This window comes from Chiroxiphia lanceolata, chromosome 13, assembly GCF_009829145.1.
Source record: "Chiroxiphia lanceolata isolate bChiLan1 chromosome 13, bChiLan1.pri, whole genome shotgun sequence".
Classification (NCBI taxonomy): domain Eukaryota; kingdom Metazoa; phylum Chordata; class Aves; order Passeriformes; family Pipridae; genus Chiroxiphia; species Chiroxiphia lanceolata.
The window spans coordinates 9,814,703-9,831,063 of record NC_045649.1 but is presented as its reverse complement, the minus strand read 5'-3'; the positions used below and the strand labels follow the sequence as shown (position 1 = coordinate 9,831,063).

General features: G+C 38.5%; 2 protein-coding genes across 6 annotated transcripts in view; one reads left to right on the top strand and one right to left on the bottom strand.

Annotated features, from left to right (window-relative positions):
* PHKB (phosphorylase kinase regulatory subunit beta) overlaps nucleotides 1-14,041 on the bottom strand; it is a 67,852-nt gene extending 53,811 nt beyond the window's left edge. Inside the window, exons 1-7 of one of the 5 annotated variants that reach the window (XM_032701543.1) lie at nucleotides 13,687-13,801; nucleotides 11,137-11,231; nucleotides 6,961-6,978; nucleotides 4,745-4,834; nucleotides 2,634-2,772; nucleotides 1,888-1,987; nucleotides 290-397 (exon numbers count right to left, since the gene is read on the bottom strand). In XM_032701543.1, the coding sequence (XP_032557434.1) occupies nucleotides 290-397; nucleotides 1,888-1,987; nucleotides 2,634-2,772; nucleotides 4,745-4,834; nucleotides 6,961-6,978; nucleotides 11,137-11,191 (510 nt within the window). In that variant the 5' untranslated portion in view covers nucleotides 11,192-11,231; nucleotides 13,687-13,801. Of the gene's footprint in view, nucleotides 1-289; nucleotides 398-1,887; nucleotides 1,988-2,633; nucleotides 2,773-4,744; nucleotides 4,835-5,451; nucleotides 5,528-6,960; nucleotides 6,979-11,136; nucleotides 11,250-13,686 lie in introns of those variants that run through there. The other 4 variants (XM_032701545.1, XM_032701546.1, XM_032701547.1 and 1 more) reach the window with 4 other exon arrangements.
* The window catches only part of ITFG1 (integrin alpha FG-GAP repeat containing 1), a 72,467-nt gene continuing 70,023 nt past the window's right edge, over nucleotides 13,918-16,361 (top strand). Inside the window, exon 1 of the mRNA XM_032701548.1 lies at nucleotides 13,918-14,152. Within this exon, the coding sequence (XP_032557439.1) occupies nucleotides 13,945-14,152 (208 nt within the window). The 5' untranslated portion in view covers nucleotides 13,918-13,944. The remainder of the gene's footprint in view (nucleotides 14,153-16,361) is intronic.

The window sequence follows — 16,361 nt, the reverse complement described above, 5'->3', positions numbered from 1 at the left end:
TTTATTGATGGCCCTCTGTTGCTCTCAAAAGAAGAAACTTCGTAAACATCCAACCATCTACCTCTACAATCCCACAGTTATTTCAGTACCTTCTGGCCAAAACATATCACTGAGTTATTTGAAAATAGTCTATCTTTCACAAAAATGCAGAAGGAACCTCAGTTTTACCATACGCAGCACACTTAGCACAAGTCTAACCAAACTGAGACAGCTGCACTATGGAAGAACAGAGACAACAATAACATTATTAAAAATCAGCCAAATTTTTACATATGTATGCAGGTGTTACCTGAAGGTGCCCATACTCCTCATGGGACAACACCTCATCTCCAGTGTGTGCACTGAACACAGAATGCAGACATGCAGATGGTTTGGGGTCTTGCTTAAATTTCTGAACCTAAAGATCAAAGTCAATAATGTCAATAGGATTGGCAACTACAAATTCACTATATATTTCAGGTATTAAAAAATTCCTCCATATGGCCACTAAGTAAAACTTATAAACAAGAGTTCCTGACACTTAACAGAATCTATAGAGTTATCATGTCTATTCTATGAACACATTAAGTACATATCAGATCATAAATCACATGTTCATTAGCAACAGAATACAACATCTGCAATTTTTCTTACAAGCAGCAGCATCTGTTCAAGTCATGTTTTGGGCATATATAATTCCTATTATTATTAAAAACCATCTTCCTTCTACATGAGGCCAGCACATACACAGTCTCTCAGAATAAAGTCCAGTTTGATTTGTTTCTGTTAGACACCAGAAAGTCATTATTACTACACTGTGGGAAAAGAAAAGCATCTGTAGTAAACAAGACAAAACCTGACAAGTAGGATGTCAGCAATGTGACACCTGTGTTAATCTAACACTCATTATTTCTATCTGCACTCAGCATCCTCAGAAACTAACAACTGCACGTCAAAGAGAAAAACAACAGCTCAAATGCAACAAGATCAATTTAGGTCAAGATTATTTAAAGATATGAGACCACAAAGAAACAGACTATGAAAAAAGAAAAAATATGTCAACTGGGAACACATCTGATTTGCTTATTATTATTGTTACTGGTACCATATGCCTATGAACTTTTCATTTCAGTTTGTGTGCTCAGCTGTGATGAAGGCTATGTGGTTACATGAAAACTATTTCTAATAATACAGTTAAAAGTCAGTTACATGAAACTTAAAATAATCATATGGAATATATATATTTAGCTACTTCTAGAATTACTGCTAATCACTATGCAAAATAACCCACCATATTTTAAAAAGGAGAATCCCTGAATATTCAAGAATATTTAGGGTATACTCACAAGAGGACTATGGGTTGAGTAAATCAACTGTGTTACAACATAAGTAAATTACTGTTTCCTTATTCATTTTGGGCTGTTGCCCTTCTCAATTTACATCATTAAGTCAAAGAATACTGGAAAGTGGCTGCTAAAGAAACCAAGTAAAATAATCAAAATGATCACCTAGATAAGGAGAACATCCACAAAAGCAAGATAACAGTGCAAAGAAAAGTCTCCAGCCTCAACTAAAAGAAGTTCTACATCTTTCCACTTAATCACTAAAACGACATAAACCCACCCACAATTACTAATGGAGTAATATTTAAATAGGATAACTAACTGCAAAATGAACCCCAAGAAGTTTCAAGTCCACCCTGCATTTTACTTCACCAAACACTCGTGCCTTCTACACCCTAAAACAATGCTGTGGCCTGACAACAACGAAGCAGCTCTTCTGAGATGGGCCACACAGTAGCACTGCCTTCCCCTTTGGAATTTTATCTATATTTAGAAGTTAGTTTTCACAGTTTAATTAATCCCCTAGAATGAAGCCAGTGCTTGTGTCCACACTCCAGTGTTTTACCTTATCAGCCTGCCTCATGTAGCAGTAGAGAATTCCTCTCATACACTTTATAGCAGAATGCTCCAGCTCGTGAGTCCTCCCCTTGTCATCATCAATACGCCTGGGTAAGAGAGATAACTCATAAAACAAATTGGAAACGCATTAGCAGGGAAAAAAAGGAGACATTAATGCTTTGGAATATTAAGTATTTAACTAATGCTGTTGCATAGTGGTGCCCTCACCCGTATCAAGATATTTATTGCCCTATTCATCCTTCCTTATTAAAAAAATAATAATAAAATGAGGGGTTTTTTTGTAGTTTGTCTTGCAACTTACACAAACATTCCTATTTCAAAATCTAAAAAGAAAAATAAATCCGTATTGATATAAAGTTCAGTCTCTCGCAAGGAAATGGATTGTTAATGCCTGCATCAAGCCTGCTAATGCTCTGAATTCTCCTACATTTGAAACTAGCCGTATTCCTTCAGTACAATTTGCCACGAGAACCTATTTTTAATAGCATGCATTAATGTCTCTGTTACAAATATTGGTACTAATTACATTATACAAACCCCTGTTTACCTACCAGAAGTAGGGCGACATTTTTAACCTAGTCCTTACATAAATATTCTTATTGAGATTCGGAAACATGTACCATCTCTATGGGTTTACGAATCTATTTTTGATAAAGCTTCACCTTCTAAACCTTTCCTGGGGAACTGAATAACAGAAAGAATGTAAGAGGTGTGAGTTGAGAGGTGACTCACCTGTAAGCAAGGGCCAGTGCCCAGGCACAGGCAGCACAGTAAAGACTGTCGTGTACCTTTGCCTTTTGGTTATCCACATAGGTCTTGGTAGGAAACAGACCTGTGGTTGGGCTCTGATGGAGCAGCAAAGTTGATTTAACTGGAAAAAGGAAAAATAAAAAGGCTAGTAGCAACATTTATATTTCTTCCAGTTTCTAAACTGATTTTCAGGAATAAATCAAGGTGTGAACAACCTGTTAGAGCATGTAGAAATAAAACAAGAGAAAGAAAGGTAAGGAGAAACACACAAAAAATTTGCCACGTTGTTTTTTCGGTCAAATTAGACCTTTTTACAAAAAAACCCAACAGTATTCAAGACTATTTACATGACTCTGTTCTAGCACAACCCACTTTGTACAGAATCTCCACAATACAACCCAGTAATTTCCTCTTTACGAAGAGAGACGAAAAAAGTGACTATAGTATGACAATTGCCTCCCCAATCATTTAAATACTTTATCTCTCCAGAACCTTACATGCATAAAAATTACATTTTTAACTAAAGCCATATGACTGTATTGACATAAAAACAGAACAAGACAGAAATTTTCAGGTTGTCAAAACTTACTTAGAAAAAAAAAATATTACCTTGATTCCTTTTGTACTTTAATATTTTTCATTTTGTGAATTGTTTTCCTAAATTAATACAGCAACCAGCATGCTACAAGATTGCAACTGGGCTTACTGCCCTCAAACATGACCTTTCTAACAATAATCTGTCCAGTATAAGACAGGAAAGGAGGGGGTGTTTTTCCCAGATTGTTATCAAGCATTTATTTTAAAAAAGCCTCTTTATGTATGTATTAGAAATTAAGTATTCTAAATTAAAATTGCAATGTTTTATGGCTTTTTGAATTATATTCTTTAGTGCCTTGATACCTTGTAAAAAAAATTATTCTAAAATGAAGTATAAATTCAATGGTAATTTTTTACTGTGGCAGCAGCATAAGTGCCTGACAGATAAACAGCAAGCACCACCACACATTTGCTGCTGCCAAATCTAACAGTCATCTCTGTAAGAAATGCACCTACAAAAAGCAGCACATGTATGGACAGACTGGGTACAACTCACATTGAGCTAAAGGAAGGGAATCTCATCCCACATTTTTAAAATGACGGCAAGACTGTCCACTATTCCATACGCTTGCCTGAGGAAAATTTATATTTTAAATACTCAGTTGCAGAGCCATTAAAAAAACCTTCATTTTAGAATACAGGCAGGACTTCATCATAACACAAACCTCCTAAAACCCCAATCAATCAAAACAAATCATTGCTTCTTTAACAGTTTTGGCTTAAAATAACCTCATAATGAAAAGAAAAAACACTGAAGTTGATTTAAAGTAAGTTAGCTAGCAAATAAAATTTCAGCACAAAACACATTATGGCACCACTAAGAACAAAAAAGAACTTCTTACTGATCACCTGCCAAATTGTTATAAGTAATATCAAAAAGCTTTTTTCCATTTAAGTTTTTCCTCAGCTGTATCAGGTTAATGCTGCATTACTAAGCTACCCTTTTATCCAGAATAATTCTAAATTCAGCCTTCAGCTGAGCTGGATTTCCAGTGGACATTTTGATTTTCAGCAAGAAGTGTAACACAGCCCTCCAGTCTTCGCACCTTTCAAACTCCCAGCAGAAATTTAGGAAACTACCCTTGAGTAGGAATAACACAGTGCTGATATTTACCACGAAAACATCAATTCTAACTCCAGGTTGGGGTAGGTCAAACATCAAACACTTGTCAGCAGACAACCTTTGTCCATCCCCATCCAAGGCCATCACGTGCAACTCAGAATGTATTTGCAATCTGACAAATGCCATCATTTTGAACACTATTTGCCACTCATGATTTTTCAAGCAGTATATGAAATATCCAAGATACACGCATTACATTATCACAGGAATCTCATGAGGAATTTTATCCCTTTACCTCTCAGTAAATAAAAATCCTTATTAAGGACTGCTGATATTATTTTAAGACAAAGCTAATGACTTCCATAAGCACAACTGTAAATATTTTAGTGAGTTACACTGAAAATCTTTCATGGTAGAGCTACTATTAACTTACCAATTCTATAGTAATGATTTAATTTATCCCATACACTTTCCCCCTCTGGCTTTGGAAGGTTAATACTTTTAAGTGGCTCATAAATTGAACCTAAAAGAAGAAGAAAAAACAAAACACAATCAAGATCAGAATTAGTTTCATAATTCTACTATTGCTAAGAATTAGTACAACATGGTATTTTTCCTGCATGTTATCCAAAAGCCCAATTTATCACATTTCAATGGAAACAAAAAAAGTTGATATCTCTACAATCTCAGGGAATATATTTCTATACACTTTTTTTTCTACAGTACCTGTCTACACAAATCAGACCTCCATCTGGATCTCTAATGCCCTGTTGATACTCAGCTACAGCAAGTGTCACATAAATATATAGTTAATTATGGAAGACAGCTATTAAATGCTAAGAATTTTATAGGAACATTTGCTTAGAACTTAAGTACAGACAAAATTCCTAACAATATGTAGATAAACATAAGGAAGAGGAACAAAAGTAGACTAAATTTAGCTATTATTTCCCTACCTGCCCTCTAAAACAGAGAATATGTACAAGACCATCAATATTTTCCCTAATCCAACCTCGTTTGCACCCACCACCACAGTTATCCCAGCTGATCTCATATTTTGAATGACAAAAAGGGTTGGCTTGTTCCCACATACTAACAATGCTTAAACAACCTATCCAACAGATAAAGTCCCCAAATTACCTATATTGCAGAGAAATACAATGCTATCAAATCCACATCTTTCCTTCTCAGTGTCCCACATATTGACTGCTTCCCCATTTACACCCGAGGAGTCAGTTTTCCTGATATCTGAAATGAGCTAGCTATTAAAAATTACTGTGGTGAACCATTTCCAACTTCTAATTTAAGAGTAACATACTGCTCTCCCTCCATCATCACTCGGGCTTTATTCAGTGTTCTGGATGGCAAGGTCTCCCACAGAGCCATGTACTAAGAGGAAGAATGAGAATTTTCCCTTTCCGGACTGCATGCTGCCCTTCTGAAAAGCTCAGGGAATGCACTGCCAGGGAAGCCCAGCCAGCCAAGCATTTCTGGCAGGACACAGCTGAGTGCTCTATTCACATTGGCTTTTTGGAAATCCCAGCACATACCCAAGTATTAGACAGGAGATTGTCCATATTCAGGACTCTCATCCAAATGAAATGAAGAAAAAGAAATGAAAAAGTGTTCAAGAAACAAGTGGATGTGGCACTCAGTGCCATGGTCTAGTGACAAGGTGGTATGTGGTCAAAGGCTGGACTTGATGATCTTGGAGGTCTTTTTCAACCTAATTGATTCTGTGAATGTGTGCAGAGACAGGAGCTGTAGGAATAAAGTCCTTTGGAGGGGAGACAAGAAAATGTCTTTTGCCCCTCAGGAACTCAAACCTCACCTCCAATTTAGTATTTGCTTTTGCTTTGCAATCATAGGAGTTTAAAAAAAAATGCACCCCTCTCTGAGCAGATTCCTGTGGGTCTGCTGTGGATGGATGCTCTGGTGATGCTTCCCAACACATCTGAGCTTCCTCTACAGCCTTTCCCTTCCTCACTGGGAGAGTTACAAACAACACATCAACGTGGGGAAGGGTCTGAGAGGGAAGCACAGAAAGCCCAGTTTATTAAAGCTGCCTAAAGGAACAAAGTAAAAAAAAGTTAAATTGTTCAGTAATGGAAAAGACAAACTTCTAATATATCACATCTTTCATATCTACTGCTAAAAACAACTAAAAAAAAAAATCAACATTCTGAAGCAGTTTAAATCCATTTTTCAAAGCAATTTTATTTTTCTATTACTTTTTGCCTATGAATCCATACCCATGAGGAGATTCATAATTTATAGTGTTATACTATTAATTCAGTTATCTTGCAAAAGCACATAATACAGTGACCTGTGTAACTGTAATTTTATAAGGCAATTCAGTGAAAGTAGGACAGAATACACAAAGAAAAAAATCTTCAGGAAGTCACTTACTGCATAAAAAGTAGCAAATTTGAGAAATATTCACTTAATAGATTTTCAAAGGCAAAATAAAGATTCTCTTAGATTTGTTAACTGTGTAACACATGCACAGTACCCCATCCTTCCATGTTCACTTGCAGACTGTTAATCCCGGTATTGCACCAGGAAACACAGCTGAGTATTCACAAGCACACACACATACACACAAGTCAAAAGTTCCTAAAATAAAATTGTTCTAATTTACATACTTACCAGACAATCTGTGACCCTCTGTGGCCAACAGAGAAACAAAATAATGTTATCAAGAACAAAAAGAATATTCTTCTATTTCAGAGCATTCAAAGACTTCAACTTTAAGCAGAAAGAAGATTGAACAGAAAAAAGAGCATGAAAACGTCAAAGCACCACCATCTACGAATTAGATTATTTTAGATGTTTGAAACTTTACTAGCAGAAATATAGTAAAACAGCCAGAGTAGACTGCTGATGAAATAAAAAGGTAAAATAAATTCACAGTTCGAGAAATTTGACCAAAAAAAATAGTTTTGTTCCTTGGAAGTATTCCTTAAATTAAAGTTCTCTGATAAGTAGGAGAACTTGTTTAAATCAAAGTTTTCCACATACTCTTCATTAATTCCCCATAAGCACCTATATATAGTTTATGTTTTGCTTGGATGTCTACAGCTTTCTCCTAGAGAAATCATGAGGTAAATTATGTTTCACTGCTATCACAACTTAATCAAAAGCAAGGAGCAGCAAACAAGTTGCTCCTTCCTTGTGGTTTGGAGTGAGCCCATAACAAAGTCCAAGCTATTTTTAAGACGGCTAAAAAAAGCCCATCTACAGTCTTCCCAAATCTATTTAACGGTTCATTTCAGCAAGACTAAAACATGCCACAGAAAGCTATTTCCAATTACATATTTAAAATAGGTTTTCAAACTGAAAAAAAAAATGGCAAAAGCAAGACTGCAACACTCTAAACATCACAGAATGACATATGCAAATAGTACCCTGGAGGTCTCGGGTTGTGTGTTAGCATTCGGAAGAAAGAGAATGAGCACATTAACTTTAAATACTGTTTTTCATAAATAAATCACTTCATTGTAACCATACAGTGTGGGTTTTATTGTAGGTAAATAAGTACATATACTAGGAAGTAACAAAAAAATCTATTTTGTTGATTTAGTATTTCCTCAGCTGTCTAGCAGTGTAACAACCCCATCCAACATTTAAATGGGGTATGTGGGAGTTCAGCTCTTCTTCCACAACGAATGGAGTGTGCTCATTATTTCCTTACACCACAAGTGGATTGCTGCAAGGCAATACCTACTTCAAAATCAGGGAAAAACCTGATAGGAAATCAAAGTGTTGCTTCCTGCACTAATATATTTCACATCTGCTAAGAGAACACTAAAAATCTTTATCTCAAGTCCAATTAAATCCCTGTCTGTCTTCAGATACTCCACTGACTAAATACCCTATATCCATATTCTGCATGAAAATTAATCCTCTTTTATTTCCTACCATTTAGAGTTTCCAGAGTAATATGATTTCACCAATCTTCAAGTTGAAGAATTACTAAAAAGGACAGCAACTTCCTTTCAAAGTATTAAGGAACAGGACGAAATATCGAACAGCCCAGCAGCTGATAACAAACACATCAAATACTAGTGCAGAACTACAGTAATAAACAGACAAGGTATTTCTGACTTAGTTAAGACAGCAAAAGTATAAGAAAACCTTATCCAGTAGATGAAATCGAAATGTACAATTCCAGGGGGAAAAAAATTACAATTTCATTATCTCTTCTAAGTAGAATATAAAACTGAAGGAAGTTAAGGAAAGCTCTCCAAGGTAGGCTATTAGCAGGGTAAATACCTACGTATATACAATCTCTGGAGGCTGAAAATATTATGTCATCCTGATGTTAAAGTATTTTCCCATCCACCTCATTTTTATTCCATTTATACTTGAGATTAGCATTAATTGCTCTTCAGGGAAGAGCTTTAAACTGTCTAGGTGTTTAGATCTAGAAGCTGTGGCCAACATGGCTTTTAAACAACCCTGCTCCCAAATTTGTACAGCTTTGACACCCACACATTCTTGAAAATGGCAGTAATTGGGCATACCAAAGAAAATTAAACATAAGAATGGAATTCTGGACCAAGCCTACGGATAAAGCTATGTATATTTCAACAAGGAGGGTTTATTCAAATTTTTCAAAGTACAGAATTAAAACAAACAAACACTGCCCTGAAGTTTAATCACAAACAAATGGAAGCATCATGGCAAGAACATTATTTCCAATATTTCACATGCCAGAAGAATAAAAGAAAATGTTAATTTGCATATTAAATCAGGACAGGCCAAAAGAAAAAAAGCTGAGAATACAAGATTTCTTTCTAGATTTGATGAGAAATAAACTGACCACAGCCTTTAATGTGACACTAGTTCTGGATGTAATCCAACACTTGAGACAGTAAAAAGTTCTGGATCTCTGATCACTGTAACCCTCATTACCCAACATCAGTATGGGCAATAAATCTTCACATTACAGAAGCCATTGGAACCAAAGAGGATTTTACTTCTTCTCACAACAAAGTTTAAGAAATGGTATCACACAGGGATTTTTAATCACTACATAGAGAAGAAACTATGATCTCACAGCTGACCCTGCTTTGAGCAAGAGGCTGGAGTAGATGACACCCTGACAACCCTTCCAAACTGAACTGTTCTACAATCCAATGAAAACAGGGTAAGGAAACACAAGGAGAAGGGCTTGGAGAGGGAGATGCAAAATGTATCAAAGAATTCTTCTACCTGAATAGACAGTAGGAGTAAGCACAAGGTACAAATTGCTACCTAGGTTGACTGACGATAACAATACAGGTAAAAATGAGTAAAAGTTTGTAATAGTATTTAAATAGCATTGAAGTGACAAAGCTTTTAAACTATCATTTATCCAAAAAAAATCATGTGTTAGACTGTGTATGTAATTCAAGTAGTATTTCATAGAATCAGAGAATATCCTGAGTTGGAGGGGACCCACGAGGATCACTGAAGTCCAACTCCTGGCCCTGCACAGGACAACCCCAGCAATCCCACCCTGTCCTGAGAGCATTGTCCAAATGCTCCTTGAGCTCTGGCAGCCTTGGGGCCGTGCCCACTGCCCTGGGGAGCCTGTTCAGTGCTTGACCACCCTCTCAGAACCTTTTCCTGAGATCCAACCAAACCTCCCCTGACACATTCCCGTGGGTCCTGTCACTGGTCACCAGAGAAGAAAAAGAAATAAATATGAACCAATTTATTTTGTCCCTTCTCTATTTCCTAATCATCTGAAGTTATTTCTCTCTACAGCATATTATACTTAATGGAAATTACTGATTTCAGGATTTACAGTAACTAACAACACACAGAAGCTACTGAACACCAGAAGTAAAATACTGACCATTGTGCCAGTACACAGGAATTTCATATAACCAAAATGCTAAAGTCTACTACACAAGCCTTGTAAATGCTACAAGCAAGTCAGGAAACCATTCAAGATATTCAAGGCAGGCACTGCCATTTCTGAGAACTCAAAACAATAGCTCTTAAAACTACTAAAAATGTTTATTTTGCATCATAACAACAGAAACATCAAGTATCAATACAATAATTAGGAAAGAGTAGTTATTTTTATTACAATGCCAACACTTGACATGTTCTTTGAGGTTAAGAGAGGAGAAACAGAAATGACACAGGCAGGGCAGGGAAGTTGGAGTGATTCAGTGTGGCAAGAGACAGCTGAAATGCCCTTTCCTGGTTACCCTCACTAGCACTTGAACTGCTTCTGTATTTCAACAAGGACTGCACAAGAGTCCTATACAGCCTTCCCATGTCAACTAGTTTAACATATGGATACATCTGTACCCTGTCAAACTCCTTTCAAAATACAGAGTAATGGCCTTGACAACTGCCCTGTGATTGTAGTTTCTGTTGTACCTGAGGAGAAGCTGTGCCAGGGGGCTTTATTTTGCTTCCACTTAATTTCAAAAGTCAAGATTTGTAACAATTACTGACTTACTGGAAATCTTACTTCTTAGCTCTAAACTACTCACACTGGGTTTTTTTAGAACCCAATTCTAAACATCATTCTTAGGGCATCTTCCACATGACCATCATCTTAAAAGAGAAATTTCAGTTCAGAGATTATTACACAGAGATACGGACAGGAAAACAAAACAGGAAGATTTGATAGTAGATTTCAACCTAAGTAGATTCCAATTTTCAGAAATTTTCGCTGAAAGAGTTCAAATTTTTAAGTTCTACTGTACAGTGCTAAAAATATGCTAGCACAAAACATTGCACAAAACACAAAACACACAATTATTTTTTGTTGAATTAAACAGTCACAAACAAAAACAAAACACAGAACTGCACACTTACCAAAGTTTAAAAAAGCATGCGCAGAGAAGGCTCTGTCATCATCCAAATTGGCCATTTCAAAGTGGTGCAGCTAATCACAAACGTCTCAGGCTAAGCTACAGTAATTTTCAAAACTGTTTAGTAAATGTTAAAGGCAACCAGCATTAAATTAAGTGAAAGCAATGTTAGTGGAGTTATTAACATGACAGAGTGCACAGCACAAAGTTTCATTTCATCTTATGTTTCCTTCTTCTACACTGACCTCTTGGTTTTATTATGCTTTTGCTTCCACAAAACATATTTGAGTAAAAGGACACAGTCTACAAAAAGTCCATCTTTTGGATATTTGACATCAGGTTTGTTATTTAATAGGAAATTCGCTACTAACATCAAGAGGTGATAAATAAAATCTATTTCAAGATTAAACAAAAATAATGATTTAACTGGTGCATACAAAAGTGTTAAGTAATACTGAGCACAGAGAGCTAAAGCTCTGCTTGTGCATAGTGCTGCTTTTATCCCATGTGAAATCTACACCAGGATGTTTCTTGCAGTCATATATATTACTTATGGCACTTAATATCTCAGTTATTTAAAGTAAAACATCTTCCACTTTGGAATGTACAAAAAGAAAACAGTGTTTGTAATTATGATTACAAGTTTTTCCAAATTTTTAAAGAAGTTTACATTTTTTAAAGTAACTAAAATTTCAGGGGGTTCAGATCGGTCAACTGCTGAATATCTTTATAATCTAGTCCTAATCAGAGGATCCTAATAATTTGTTGCTAACAAATGAAACAGTATTTTATTGTTCAAGGAAGTAAAAAAAAAAATTCCCAATAAAATTTGGTTTTACTGGCAAAAACGTAATTCATAATTTAATATACATAAACATGAAGATACAGATTACCTCCTACAGGATTGGGTCTTAAATGATACACTGTTGTTGGCTATAAAACATGAGTCACTCGTGCAGTTCAGGTACTCCACCTTTACTATATCTTATCCAAGCATCATACTTGGAAAATAATAACGCCAAACAAAACAGTGCTGTTTGTGAGGTGGGACTCTCCAGCACAGGCCTCAGCCAAACCAGATGCTGGGGGAGTTTCAGTCATTTTCTGTGATTATCCCAACCATAACTCCTTCTGACAGGGCCAGAAAGGAAATAGAAGAGCTCTGAAGTTTACATAAATTTCAACGTACTTATAAAGATACAGCAGTAAACTTGGAAAACAAAAACATGATTTTTAGTTTTAGATATGAATGTTACCTGAAAGATTATATATAAAATTTGATTTTTAAATCAACTCTATTATTAGAAAAACTTTTCAACTAAAATAAATTTTATTTCTTGACTAAGTTTCTTCAGTTATTATATAAAACTCTGTGAACAAATCTCTAGACAAATTTCTATGAACAGGGAAAGAAGGAACGACAATAATCTGTCACTGCACAGAAGACACTTTTTTATACATTTAACAACAAAGTCGCCGCAGCAGCAAAGACTCAAGCATTTAAAACCACCCAAATGCTTCCTGCAGCCACAGGGCCTGAACCTGTAGGGGGAATCCCAAAGTTCGTGTGCTGCTGTGGGGCTCGGGATTCACACACTCCAGACATGCAGGTTCCAGACTTGATTTTGTAGAGCTCTATGGCTACATTTGTCAATCAGCTTTCAGATAACAGCACCCAGTTAATAATCATAATCGGCCACAATGTAACAACTCTTTTAGTGGACCGTCTTAATCACGGAACTTGCAAATCAATACTATACATACATTGAACTTTTAAAGCCAAATGAATCAGACCAGTCTTTAAACAATCCTTTGGAGACCCTATAAAGCCCCATTTTCTTTTCGCACTATCTGATCAGTCATTAACACAACAAAAACAACCAAACATGCAGGTAAGTAAATAACAATTGAGTTTTACAAGCATGTATGGTATATAAATGAACCCCCCAGGGTTCTTCTGGAAAACTGCTTCCATTAGAACAATTAAAGCCCTGCTAAGACTGTATTTTATTTCGAAAAAGTAATTTAAAAACCGATTTTTTTGAACTTTGGAAATTCAAGCCAACTCGGTAAACATTGCCCTTTCATTTAGGTCAGAATGGAGCTGCCACGTAGCCCAAGTTCAGAATAAGAAATCCTCAAGCCATAAAAAAGTTACCTTTATCCAAGGGAAAGCTGGCAAAAAACTAGTACTTTTTTTTTTTTTTTTTTTTTTTTTTGCCTGAACACTTCATCTGTTCGACGGTTTTATACAACTGTAGTAATAAATACTCCCCCGAGCAGCTGCCCGTGCAGCCGTGGGGGCGAGTGACACCTGAGCAGCACCCGGGGCTGTGCCCCGCCAAGGACACGGGCTGCGGATCCCGGGAGCACCTGGGTGTTCCAGGTGCCCCTCTCACAGCCGGGAGGGGCAAACAGCCCGGGACGGGCCGGGAAGGGCAAATACAACCCGGGATGGGCCGAGAGCGGGGGCAGGAGTGCGGGAGCGGGGTGGTGAGTGACGGGAGCGAGCGGGACCCGCGCAGCTCCTCCCGGGCGAGTCAAGAGGTCAGACCTGAGCGCTTGGAGCGGGCGCGCAGCTCCAGCATCTTCCAGCTCACATCGGCCAAGTGAGAAGCCGCCGCCGCCGCCATCCCGGCGAGGTCCCGGCGGTCGGTCCGGGACGGCCGGCCGGGATTTCCCTGGATCGCCCCTGGATCGCGCCGTAAAGCGGCTCGCGCAGGCTCCGCCGGCGCTGCCGCAAACCGCGGGCCGGCAGGGCCGGGCCCGCCCCCGCCGCCGTCAGAGCGCGGGCGGGGCGAGGCCGAGCGCGATGGTGGCCCGCGGGCCGTGCCCGCCGCTGGCCCCTCTGCTGGTCCCCGTGGTGGTCCCGGCGCTGGCCCTGCTGGCCCTGGCGGGGCCCGCCCGCGCCCTGCAGAATGTCACGGCCCAGCTCTTCGGGCCCGAGGCCCACGGAACGCTGGCGGCCTTCGGAGACTTCAACTCGGACAAGCAGACGGACCTGTTCGTGCTGCGCGGCGGTGAGTGCGCGGGGCCGGGAGCGCCCGCGGTCCCTGCCGGTGTCAGGGGTGCTCCTCGTCCCCTCCCGGGCAGCCCCGCGATGCCGCCGCCCTCCCGCCTCGGCCCCCTGGTAGCTCGGGGAGAGGCACCAGGTGCCCGTGTGACAGCGGCGGTCTCGGTTCCTGGCGGGTACGGAGAGGCTTTCCCGGTGGGAGCTGTCCCGCGAGGAGCAGGGAGATGGGCTCGGTGATCCCTGCGGTCCCGCGGGGTCTGTGGGTCACAGGCTGCTCGTTCTCTCCCACAGCATGGCCTGGGTGCCGGGGGCTGCTCGCTGTGTTGCCGAGGGCCGTCGCACCGGTGTTTGCACGATGAAGTTGACGTTTGCTTTGCTCCTGACATAATTCCTGTGTGGAAAAAAAGGTGTTTTCAAATTGCCCTAAAATATGGGTTCGTATAGAGCAAGACATACTTTTCTTTCAAGTTAAATTTATGGTTCTGAAATAATTTATATGTTTTCTCCTCTAGCATGGTCACAAATTGGTTTTTCACTCCTACTTTCACAATATTTTGGGAAACACAGATAAACGTTTCACAGATACGAGGAGGATAAATTGCACGTTATCCTACCTTAAACATCATGTTAAAGTGGCAGGGTAGAGAAATTTGTTCCACACAGCCACAGGTCACCTGCCATGAGTTTCTGTTTAGGCTTCACATACGGTGAGACCCCAAATCAGAGCTTATTTTCAGTGGTCACTGTTATTTGCAGACATTAGCCTTGGATTATCTTACTTGCTTGAAGAAACAAGTTAAGATACTAAATTTATTCTCTGATTCACCTTTTTTAGTCCTTCAATGTCAGAAATATTTCTCTAAGTAGCTTTGGTAAAGCATGAGTGACTTTCCCATCTAGTGGAGTTATTGAAGTGTATGGCTCCCTGAAAATGCTCCACTGGCTCATCTACTGAAAAAAATGTCCGTGATAGGAGATTTAATTTTTACTTTCTTATCTTTCAGATGGATGCATATAAAAATGTGAATAGTTATAAGTTTTAGAAATAAGATTCATGGTTTCTTTGTGTCTGCACAGCAGCACTTGCTAGATCACTTTCCTATGTGACACTTACTGTAAAAATCAGCCTGAAATAACCTACCTGAAAAAATTATTTTTCATAATTTAAGTCTTGACAAAAAGTAAATTGGAAAATTTACAGAATACCTTAAAAACAAAAGGTAATAGTTCTAAACAGTAGGATTCTAAATAGTAGAATAAACGGCAGCCAGTTGTAAATAGTGTGAGGAAATGAGCATTGGAGATAATACTGGACTTTGAGGAACAGGGATGTGGTAAAGCAGCCCAGTCCTAATAATTGTGACCCTTAATAAGGAAATAGGGATGATATCTCGAACCTTTTTTCTGGATATATGTTACTGTTATGACCTTGCATTACTTCAGTTGAAGGAGAGTAATGTTCCATATGCTAAGATACATAAATGAAAATCAGGTTGTACTCACAGCTTTGTAAGGGAGAGCAAACTTACTGAACATAAGAAGTAATCTAAATCCAGAAGTATCTCACTGCAAGACCAATTAAAATTACCAGCGGACACGGGTTCTGGTCACTTTTTGAAACTAGAAATGTGCAAATAAATGGAATTGTGCATATGCTTACCTGTTTTATAAGGCTATGCATGAAACAGGGATAAGTGGGGAAGCTCATGCTGTTCGCTTGTTCAACCTACCGCATTCTAGTTATGTTTAATGCCTCTTCTAGTAGTACAGGGAATGAGTGATCATTCCCCTATTCACCTCCTGCATTTCATTAGAGAATTTTGAAAACTTCTGTGGTATTCTCACAGAGATATTCAGCCTGAAGACCTCTAATCTCTGTAACTGCTGTTTGTATTGAAACTGTTCTTGTTTTTCACACCCTCTAATGTACTTTTTTCCTTTCTTCTTGTCCTCTCATCTCAGAAAGAATACAGAACTGCAAACGGCATCTAGGATGTGTGCACCATGGGTTGATGTAGTGCTATAGTGATTCTGTTTTCTGTTCAGCTAATAATTTCCAGTAGTTAGTTTGTTTTGGCTCTTGATGAGCATTGTGCTGAAACTTTCATAAATCTATCTTTAGTGACCACAAAATCTCATTTCTCACTGGTACAAATGACTTGGAACCTGGTGTGTATAAAAACACATTTGCTTCTCCATCGTCATCATTACTCTAC